The 10,681-nt window shown below is 50.0% G+C and overlaps 1 protein-coding gene across 3 annotated transcripts; it reads left to right on the top strand.

Annotated features, from left to right (window-relative positions):
- Positions 1-4,556: 4,556 nt before the first annotated feature.
- Positions 4,557-9,825, top strand: LOC123128057 (uncharacterized). 3 transcript variants are annotated; one of them, XM_044547967.1, is made up of 4 exons: positions 4,557-4,764; positions 6,431-6,594; positions 7,694-7,892; positions 9,485-9,825. In XM_044547967.1, the coding sequence occupies exons 1-4, from the start codon at positions 4,628-4,630 to the stop codon at positions 9,585-9,587; spliced, it is 603 nt and encodes a 200-aa protein (XP_044403902.1). In that variant the 5' UTR covers positions 4,557-4,627; the 3' UTR covers positions 9,588-9,825. The 3 variants fall into 3 exon arrangements, with proteins under 3 accessions (XP_044403902.1, XP_044403901.1, XP_044403900.1); XM_044547965.1 differs by having other exon boundaries at positions 4,570-6,326; XM_044547966.1 differs by lacking the exons at positions 7,694-7,892; positions 9,485-9,825 and adding an exon at positions 7,001-7,682 and having other exon boundaries at positions 4,569-6,326.
- Positions 9,826-10,681: the final 856 nt, after the last annotated feature.

Raw genomic sequence — 10,681 nt, 5'->3', positions numbered from 1 at the left:
ATCCCGCGCGGCCGCCGCCCCTCGCCGCGGAGCGCCGCCATCGCCACCATCTCTAGCCTCTCCTCCTCCCCGCGGACCCGAGAACCTCTCCGGCGAGCTCGTCAAGGTCGTTCGGCGAACCTCGTTTCCCGTGCACTGCTACAGTAACCGCGCCAGATCCAGATCCGAATCGGGTTGACTTTTTGCCCGAAACCCTAACTTTTTGCTCCTGTTCATTGCATCGTAAATCCTCATCCGTAGCTCCGTTTTGGGCATATAGCATATCAAAATGTTCGCCTCAGAGAGCACATCATTTCATCTCATTGCATCATTTTCATTTGAGTTCATCTTGATGCCCGAAATGCTGTTAGAAGAGTGCTACTTGAGTTAATTGTCAGATCTACTGCTCCATTTAGATATTTGTCATTTTTGCCATGATTATTGTGTGCATGATATGCCCAGGTGCTCTCATGTGTTTTGTTAAGAGTTTTGCCATCTTTCCAGAGGTGCAACCCATGTATTGTTGTGATATGTGTGGTGACTAGCACAAGCTTGCAAAGTGAGGCATTTGTTAATGCTGATTTCAGGGACTTAGCATTTCCACTAAGTCCTTGAGCTGGTTATCTCATATGGCCATATGTTCATGTTGTTTCCTAGTGATCCGTGCCTCTTTTGAGGATGATCAGTAAGGATGTTTTGTTAATCTTGTAGTGCTCTATCCATCCATTTCTTTGTTTGCAATTATGGAGCACCCTAGCTTGAGTCAATCGAGCTCTACTTTTGTCATTTCGTGAATCTGGGCAGATTGTCTACTTGTTAGCGATTTTGCCGATGATGTTGTAGTTGATCCGTGCATGCTATGTTATTGTTCTTGCCATGTCTAGCTTGCATTTTTTGTATTCTTGATAGGTGTATGCTTAGATTATCATGACTTGATCTGTAGTAAGTGCATCGAGCTCGTAAACATGCCTACTTGATATCTGTTTCAGCATGCTCCAGTTTTCACTAAGTCTGTGATTTGATTATCTTTTTGCCATGTTCACATGCTTGCAATTGTATTTTCTGCTCCCTTTTGGCTCAAGGTCACTAAGGAACTTTTGTTAAGCTCTTTGAGTAGCTCCATGCCATGCTTTACTTTGCCATGTTCAGGTCCTGTAGCATATAGTTTTCATGCTCCGAAGAGTGCTATCTGATTTGAAATTCCAGACAAGTGTTAATTTCACTAAGTGTGAAATCTGTTTGTCAAATGCATTTTTGCCATGCTTCTTTGAACCTGTTAATGGATGAATTGGCCGTAGCTCAGTGCTAGACTTTTGTTAAGCTTCATGAATGCATCCCTGCCATGTATTTTTATGCCATGTTTGGGTGCTGTAGCATGTTCATCTTGTTGCATTTAGATGGCTACTTGCTGTAAATCGTAGAACGTGATCATATTTGAATCGCTTGCCATTTCCAAACCGTAACTCTGATTCCGGCGTTCTTTATATCGTTTTCAAGCGATTTCATCTCATCTTTCCAGTGGCACACTTGGATTTCCAAGTTGAGGCCTGGTTCATGCATTCCTTGTCAAATCTTGCATATGCATCCCACATCGCATCCCGCATAGCATATCACCCTTGCATCATATTGTTTGAGCTTTGCACGTGGTTGATTGTGTTCCGTTTGCTTGTTTGTCTTGTTTGGGTAGAGCCAGGAGACGAGTTCGCTAACGAGGAGCCCGTTGAGTTTGCTTTCGAGGATCCAGTCAACTCTAACAACTTTGCAGGCAAGATGATCATACCCTCGAAATCACTACTATCTTTGCTTTGCTAGATGCTCGCTCTTTTGCTATGCCTGTGCTACGATGCCTACCACTTGCTTATCATGCCTCTCAAATTGCCATGTCAAACCTCTAACCCACCATGTCCTAGCAAACCGTTGATTGACTATGTTACCGCTTTGCTCAGCCCCTCTTATAGTGTTGCTAGTTGCAGGTGAAGATTGGAGACCGTTCCTTGTTTGGAACATTATTTACTTGTTGGGATATCATTATATTGCCATGTTATCTTAATGCATCTATATACTTGGTAAAGGGTGGAAGGCTCGGCCTCTCGCCTAGTGTTTTGTTCCACTCTTGCCGCCCTAGTTTCCGTCATATCGGTGTTATGTTCCCGGATTTTTGCGTTCCTTACGAGGTTGGGTTATAATGGGAACCCCTTGATAGTTCGTCTTGATTAAAGCCTTTCCAACAATGCCCAACCTTGGTTTTACCATTTGCCACCTAGCCTCTTTTTTCCTTGGGTTTTCGGAGCCCGAGGGTCATCTTATTTAAACCCTCCCAGGCCAGTGCTCCTCTGAGTGTTGGTCCACCTGTCAGCTGCTGGTGGCCACCAGGGGCAACTCTGGGCTGGCCTACCCGTACCTAGGACAATCTGAGTGTGCCCTGAGAAAGAGATATGTGCAGCTCCTATCGGGATTTGTCGGCACATTCGGGCGGTGTTGCTGGATTTGTTTTAACCTGTCGAAGTGTCTTGAAGAACCGAGGTATCGAGTCTGATCGAAATGTCTCGGGAGGAGGTCTATTCCTTCATTGACCGTGAGAGCTTGTCATGGGCTAAGTTGGGACTCCCCTGTAGGGATTTGAACTTTCGAAAGCCGTGCCCGCGGTTATGGGCGGATGGGAATTTGTTAATGTCCGGTTGTAGATAACTTGAACCTTAACTTATTTAAAATGAATCAACAGTGTGAGTTGCCGTAATGGTCTTTTCTCGGCGGAGTCCGGGAAGTGAACATGGTGTTGGAGTAATGCTTGCGCAGGTTGTCCTCTAGTTTCTCGTTCGCGCTTTGCCTTCTCTTCTCGCTCTCTTTTGCGAATAGGATAGCCACCATATATGTTAGTCGCTTGCTGCAGCTCCACATATTTACCTTGCCTTTTCTATTAAGCTTAAATAGTCTTGATCGCGAGGGTGCGAGATTGCTGAGTCCCTGTGGCTCACAGATTACTATTAAACCAGATGCGGGGCCTGATGATTCCGCTCCAGGTGACGCGCTTGAGCTCAAGTGGGAGTTCGACGAGGACTCTCAACGATACTACGTGTCTTTCCCTGATGATCAGTAGTGGTGCCCAGTTGGGGTGATCGGGACCGTGTCGTTTGTTGGGTTATCTTTTATTTTGGTGTCGTAGTCGGGGCATGAGTGTTTGAATGATGTAATGTTATTTATGTACTTTGATTGACGTGGCGAGTGTAAGCCAACTATGTATCTCCCCTTTATTATTTATATTAGATGGGATGTTGTGAAGATTGCCTAACTTGCGACACTGCTTTCAATGCGGTTATGTCTCTAAGTTGTGCCTCGACACGTGGGAGCTATAGCCGCATCGAGGGCGTTACACTTGCGCTCGTCGAACTCGGCCTTGATGCGCTCCCAGTACGTCTCGATGCTCTGGTTCACGCCATTGGTCGGGTCGGGGCAGACGACTTTCCACGCTTTGGCGAGGAATTCCTGTTCCTTGGATGTCCACTTGATGCGCGGCTCGCCGGTCCAGGTCACCCCCTTCTCCTTCTTGCGCCTCCTCGCCGGAACAGTCGCCGGCTCCTCCTCCTCCTCCTCCTCCTCGTGCTCCTACGGCTCCTCCTCGCTGTACTCGAGCTCGCCGTCCATGCCACCACTGAGGTCCACTGTGTCGTCCTGGGTAGCGAACCCGGGGGACGTGGCGGCCGCGGCCGAGCCTGCCACGATGATGTCGTCCATGTCGGCGTCAGTCTCGTCGGTGTCGCCGAGGTGCGACGTGGAAGCTTGTGAGAAGGGCAGGGCGCCACGGCGGAGAGGGGGCGTCGGGGAGGACGCGTAAGGCGGCGGCGAGTAGTTGTATGGAGGGTACTGCACGTCGGCGAAGGCGGGCGAGGGCGTGCGCTGGGCCGGGTGTCCATGGGGGAAGGTGACGTTGGGGTTGAACCCATAGTGCGTGTCCCCGTCGGAGTAGCCCGGCGACGGCGTGCATCCCCATGGTTGCGGCGACGACGAGAAGCCGGCCGGAGAGCTGACGCTTTGCTGGCTCCAGGGCGCGTACTGGGTGTGGTCGCTGGGTGGGTTCATCATCCCCATGCGAGCCGCCTCGGCCTCGGCTTGATCCGCCGCGGTCGCAGCCGCACGCGCCGCGTTGTCCCGAGCCTTCTTGGTGATGGCCCTGTTCCGCCGGTCGGCGGTGATAGCTCCCGGCGCTGAACTTTCGTCCTCCAGTCGGCGTTTGGCATGGCCGGTGGCTTGGGCGGCGCCCTCGGCTTCCTCTGCTTTGACTGGGCGACGATGACGGTCGCAGTTGTCACGGCGCGGGGGATCACATACTTCTTCGGCGACATGGTGGCCGGCTGGGAGGCGAGCGGGAGGGAGGTTGGCGGGAGGAATGGAGAGAATGAAAGAGAAGTGGGGGAAAGCGGGAAGAAACGGCGGGAAGAGGCTCTCGACTCGCCGACAGAATGGCCCCATGCCCCTTTTTGCTTGTGCCAGCGCCCCCAGACGCTCCCAGCGCGCCGAGTTCGGCTCGGGTCCGCCGACGCCAGTTTCGGTTCAAACCGGCGAAAAACGGGCTACTGGAGACACGACTGGGCCGATCTTTTGACGCCGGAGAGGCAAAAACGCGTGGGAAAGCCTGTGGCGGCGGCTGGAGATGCTCTTAGCTTTGGATCAACGCCCCCCGCCCTCTCCCCCCGGCACAATCCCGCCTCGTGCGGCGTCGCCGAACATCGCCGCCGTTCCCATTTCCTTGCTGTCCTGTCCGCTCTTGGACTTTGATTTGTTTATGAGGTATGAGATTTTTCGCCATCCAGGACCTCCACAAATTTCGAGTGCGCCGGTGCAGACCCGTCATCATGCCATATAGATCCGCCCCTTAGATGTAGAGTGCTTACATAAGAGAGGACGGAGGGGCGCAATTGATTCTGTTTCTTACGGATCCGAGTCTAGTTCCAACAAGGATTCTAGTAGTATATTTAGATTGCTTCGCAGGGAAAGGCCCGACCTTTTTGTCTTTGCATCGGCGGAGACCAGGAGCGATGGCGAGCGCAGGACTGAAGCTTGCTCCTCTGCCGCTCTCACCGACCGCAAGCGCCCTGAGGCCGCCGGGGAGCCTTCCGAGGCTACCGACTGGTCCTCCCTCCCTCCGGACGTCATCCGCATCATCGCCGAGCAACTGCTGGCGGAGGACGTGACGGATTACATGTGCTTCCGCGCTGTGTGCTCGCACTGGCGTGCCTTCACCACCAGCCCCTGCGATCTCACGCTGCAGGAAACCCGCTTCCGTCCTCGCGGCTGGGTCGCCCTCTGTGACGGCGACGGCGTACGCCCAGCTGATGCCTGCGAGATCACCCTCTTCCACACGTCTACCAGCAGGCGCCTCCATGCCCGTCTGTCCGAGCTCCAGAACCACCGGGTCGTCGGCTTCACTGATGGCCTCCTCATCCTGCTCAACAAGGGCACCACCGCTGTCCGTGTCCTGCATCCATTCACCCGTGTCTTCATTGACCTCCCTCCCCTTGCGCCCATCTTCCACCATTTGGTTTGGATGAAAGCCGCAGTCTGCCGGTCCCATGCCTCGATTGCCGTCGTTGCCTGGTTCTCGGTTGTGCCAGTGGTGGTCTACGCTGAACCTGGGAAGCCACATTGGTCTGTCATACACCAAGGTCTTGAGCTTTGGACTGCCTTACCATTCCGAGGCAGACTGTTTGGCATCAGAAAGGGGACATGGGAGATTGTGCAGGTGTACCCTCTGTTCCCGCAGCACCCAGTGGTTGCTCGTATTCCCAGCTTGTTTGGTTGCCCTACATTTTGTTGCTACTACCTTGTGGAATTCAGAGAATACATGCTCCTTGCTGTCCAGCATCGTCGTGTTAGCCAGAGCAAGAAGGGGTGGCAGCCATTCGCTTTTGCCCTCTTCCTGGTGAATTGAACATATAAATGACGCTAGACAACCCGCCGTTCTGGAGGCATCGAGCGCGCACGATGTCTTTGACCACACGATGGAGCCAGAGCAAGAAGGGGTGGCAGCCATTCGCTTTTGCCCTCTTCCTGGTGAATATAAACCAAAGAGGACTGGCTCTGTTGAGTAGCCTAGGTGACCGGGCGCTCTTCCTTAGCAAAGACCGATGCCTATGTGTCTCCGCCACAAAACTCCCTTCTATCAGCAGCAATTCCATCTACTTCTCGCTGCCCAACTTCGACCCTGGTGTAGTGTATTCTCTAAGCAGCGGGACATTCGAGCGGACATCAACGCATGCCCTCATACATGACCTGAAGGAGAGGGTTCGGCCCTCTGTGCGGCCCTTCACCCTGGCTGATCATCTGACAACATATTGCCACCATCTTGAGTGGTAGGTTCCTTCCATATGTGGTTTCTTTCCACCACGCTGACAGCGGCATGTGCCACTTGTATTGTTCTAATAGCCTTAACCACATGTTTGCTTTCTTCCTGCAGGTCAAAGGGACTTATGTTTCATGAGTACTATGTTATACCTTTGTCTTGGAAGGAAATGTTGAGAAAAATTACGTTACATGACTGTGAAATTCAAGTTTCATGTGTGTGTGAAGAGAACGAAGTGGGAAGTTTGACGTCAAAGAAAAAGAACCTGGGAATAACAGGTAGTACATATTACTTAGTCTGTTGCTCATTTAAATATCTGCCCATGCCCTTATCTTTCTATTGTTATTCCTTCCACGCCGGTTTGCTGAAAATTAGATAGTTTGCTGGCTCTATGGGGTCAACTGACAAATATCAGTACATTACTGATGCCCTCCCATAAATCTAAATAATAATAACCCGTGCTGTTTCTGCACATACTTGTTGATCAACTAAACACCTTGTTGATCGACTAAACACCAGGGACATGATGGAAAGGCTTGAGTCCAGAGTTAACGGTGTTTTGTGCTCTTCGGCCACTGGGGAAGGCAGGGCACATTTGTTTTTCAATTGTGCTTTTTCCAGGGCTTGTTGGAGCTACCTCAATATCTCTTTAGCTGCTCATTTGAATTTTTTGGCGACGATCAGGCTTGCTAGGTCTCAGTTTCAGAAGCCTTGGTTTGTTGAAGTCATTAGTGCTGCTCTTTGGAACATCTGGGACAGAGGAATGGATTTTTGAAGGGCAGCCGCCTTCTTTAGCTCACTGGAAAGTTCTTTTCAAGAAGAACCTCCACCTCATTTCCTTCAGGGTGAAAGATAAGAACAGAGACCCTTTTTTGGCTTGGTTGAGAACTTTTCAATTTGGAGAGGGCTTTGTAAGTTTAGCCTTTTGTTTGTTTTCCTTTCTTTTTGGCTTCTCTAACATGTAAACATTTAGGATACCTACCCTCAACCCCCCCTTGTATATCCTAGCTGCTGATAATATAAAATATACCATAGGGGGCTTCCCCTATGGCTTCACAGGTAAAAAAAAGATATATTACATAGATCGTGCACTGAGATGGAACCACAGGGAAGCTATCCTTACGCCTTGTCGATCCCCGACTTCACCAGTCGTCACAGAACATGCCAGAATTTGAATACTAGCTATCATAACCATTGCCGCCCTCCTCCACTTAGCGGAGAGAAGAGCCTTGCATTGCATGATGAGCGACACCGCCTTCTGAAGCACCTGTTCATGATTGTTGATTAAGTGCACAATCTTAGTACTCCACAAGACCAAGTAATTGCCGCAAAACAAATAGATGTTTCTTTTATGATGAAGTTTTTATTTTGCCTCAGATCCCGTCTCCGTCGCCGCCACGCCCGCTCTCCCCCGAGCTTGGGACTGTGGACTCTCCGGCTCCGCCGCCCACCGCTGCTGCGCTGGCCGCGACTGCCCTTGCTTCCCGCAGGTCGGACCCGACCATTGGGGGGCGGAAGGCGACGACATCCTCGGATGCGGCGCCCACTGCTACTACGCCGCAGGTCGTTGCTGGAGGTGACCGTGTCGTCCCGCCCGTGCGCCCTGGTTGGAGGGATTGGTGTGGATGCTTTCGTCAGAATGAGGCACCTGCCGTTCTCAACTGTTGTGCGGCTGCTCCGCGCGGGGATGAGTTGGGGGGCTGGCAGCTCGTCTCCAAGGGGCGTCGTTCGACGCCTCCTCCGGCTTTTCATCGCCCTTCCTTCAATGCACGGCTGCCTCCTTCGGCATGGTTGAGAGATAGATGTTTTCGGTGTCTGTGTCGGGGTCATCGAGCACACTCCTGCAGGGATCCAATCCGTTGCAGAAATTGCCTCCGTTTCGGCCACATTGCTCGCTTTTGCCGTGCGAAGCAACCCGTTGACCAAACTACGCCGCAACCATGTGTTGCTCCACCGCCCGCATCCGTCATCCAAGCTGATGTGTCATTACAGCTCATCCTTGAGCAGCAGGCTGAGCTACTTTGCATTGAGCTTCGCGAATGTCTTGTGCGTGTTGAGAGTGTCTTGGCAAGGGCGGAGGATGCTCTTGGTAAACTTCAGGTTGTGCCGATTGGGTCTCTGCTCCCCGAGCTTCAAGTTGGTTCTGCAGATGGAGAGGAAGTCGACCTCTATGGAGGTTTCTCTCCTCGTGCTAGGCCCTGCTCTATGGTGTCGATTGACGTTGGAGGTGAAGTGATCGTTGAGGATGTGGCTCCAGTTCTACAAATTATGCCTGAGTTGACAGTGCTATGTGAGGAGTCCACTCCACCTCTTTCGGTGGCGATTCCGAAGGAGATGGTCTTGCTAGGGGCTTTGGCGGTGCCCACGACACCCTCACCACCGCCCTTGGAGTCTAGCCAGACCGACTTTGTGGTGTGTGCAGGTTTGGATGCCGCGGTCACTCACTCGCCTGTGACCATTGGGCAAGTGGTGCCCCCAGGTGGAGACGTTGTTGGGACTGATGCGTTGGCACCTTGTTCCGATGCTCTCTTTGCAAAAAAGCTTTGCAACTTGCTCTCTAGCTTGGAGGCGGCTAGCCCTGGGTCTGGTAAGGCGGTTGCGTGCATCCTGACTGGAAAGTTTAATGAAGACAAGATCAAGAAGGTGGAGAAGTCTCTCAAAAGCAAAAACAAGAAGAGTGATGCCTTAGGGAAGGCGTCTACAGCTGCTTAATGGTTGCTCCTTGGTCTTTTGGGCCGTCCTCACGGTTTAGCTTATCTCGTGGTTTTTGGGGGGCCTTTTGTCTACTTCCATGGTTTTCTTTTTGGGGATTCCTTTGCGATGTAGCTGCGTGTGGGCTTGGGTCTGTTGCATGTTGGCAATGTCTGTAGGGTCGGCGGTGTGATCACGGGGTTTTAGACTTTGGGAGTAGTCCGCATGTGGTTTGTTTGTATTGATTTTCGCCCGGTTTTCCATTAATTAACTGGGCAACTCTCTTCTTAATTAATCGATGAGGCAAATCTTTTGCCTCCGTTTCAAAAAAAATATATGCTGTGTGTAAGAGCTGCTTAATGTTCTGGCTAAAGAGTGCTACTTGAGGTTTCCTCTTTTGGTATTTACCATGTAAAGTATCGAATGTTTAGAATCATACTAGAGAATAATACTCTTGCATGTTTCTATTTATTTCAGGACGCACACTTGCCTTGCACTGGAAATCGTCTCATTCTGGAGCATCTCCAGAACTGATATTACTAGAGCAGATTTCGTCGTAGGATGGAAGATGGGAGACTAGAACCCTGGGGGACCTGTTACACTAGCCATTTCCCCTAGAAGAGCTCCCCAAAATAAGGTCGCTCTGGTGACTGAGCTTAGGGATCTGTAATAATATCGTTAAGCCAGTGTTGTATTATGGCTTTGTTTCGCTGACTTTGTTCTATTATGGCTTTGTATGCTTGTAAATGGGTCTCTTGTCTGTTATTGACATGAGGCCAAAATCACATATGCGTTTCGATGGGATGATTGTGCAAGTACCACCAGAGACTACTGCCAAAAGGTGTTTAAAAGATACTCCCTCTGTCCCAAATTACTTGTCGTAGACATGGATGTATCTAGACGTATTTTTAGTTTTAGATACATTCATTTCTGTGACAAGTAATTTCTGGACGGAGGGAGTATCAGCGACCGCCAACCAAGTACTACTATGAGACAACAATTCTCAAAAATGCTCATGTTTCATAAAACTTGTGTACGCATGCATCCTCGCCGACTTTCTCTGTTATTATTAATGGCCAGTCTTATGCGAAATTTAATAGCTCCAGAGGTATTAGACAAGGCTGTCCTTTGTCGCTGTATCTCTTTGTCCTTGCAGTCAATGAACTTTCTTTAAAGCTGCAAGATGCTCTACAGGCCAACCATCACAGGTATTTCTCTTGGACTAGATTACCCTTCTATTTACTCGTTGATGTTTGCAGACGATCTTATAATTTGTGGCAAAGCTAATATGCAGGAGGCGCAAACTATATCGAATATCTTAAATCAGTTTTGCCATGATTGAGGTCAAATTCCCAATTGGAATAAATCTGGAATTCTTTTTAGCAACAATGTTCCTTTGCAGGATAAAGAAAATATTAAGAGAATTTTTCCGGCACCCAATATTGATAATTTATTTGTTCACTTGGGGCACCCACTTACTTTGCCTTGTAAGGACAGATCTGCGGCTTATGCTTTCATTTATGATAAATTCAAATCGAAACTTTCCAACCATAAAGCCAATCGTCTATCTTATGCTGCTAGACTTACTTTAATTAAATCAGTCTTTGCCTCTATTCCTGTCTATTACATGTTCAATATACTTTCCTCAAGAAAGTTTTTAGCTGGGATTACGGC

This window comes from Triticum aestivum, chromosome 6A (assembly GCF_018294505.1).
Source record: "Triticum aestivum cultivar Chinese Spring chromosome 6A, IWGSC CS RefSeq v2.1, whole genome shotgun sequence".
Lineage (NCBI taxonomy): Eukaryota > Viridiplantae > Streptophyta > Magnoliopsida > Poales > Poaceae > Triticum > Triticum aestivum.
The sequence above is the reverse complement of the archived record's forward strand: the minus strand, read 5'-3'. Positions and strand labels throughout refer to the sequence as shown.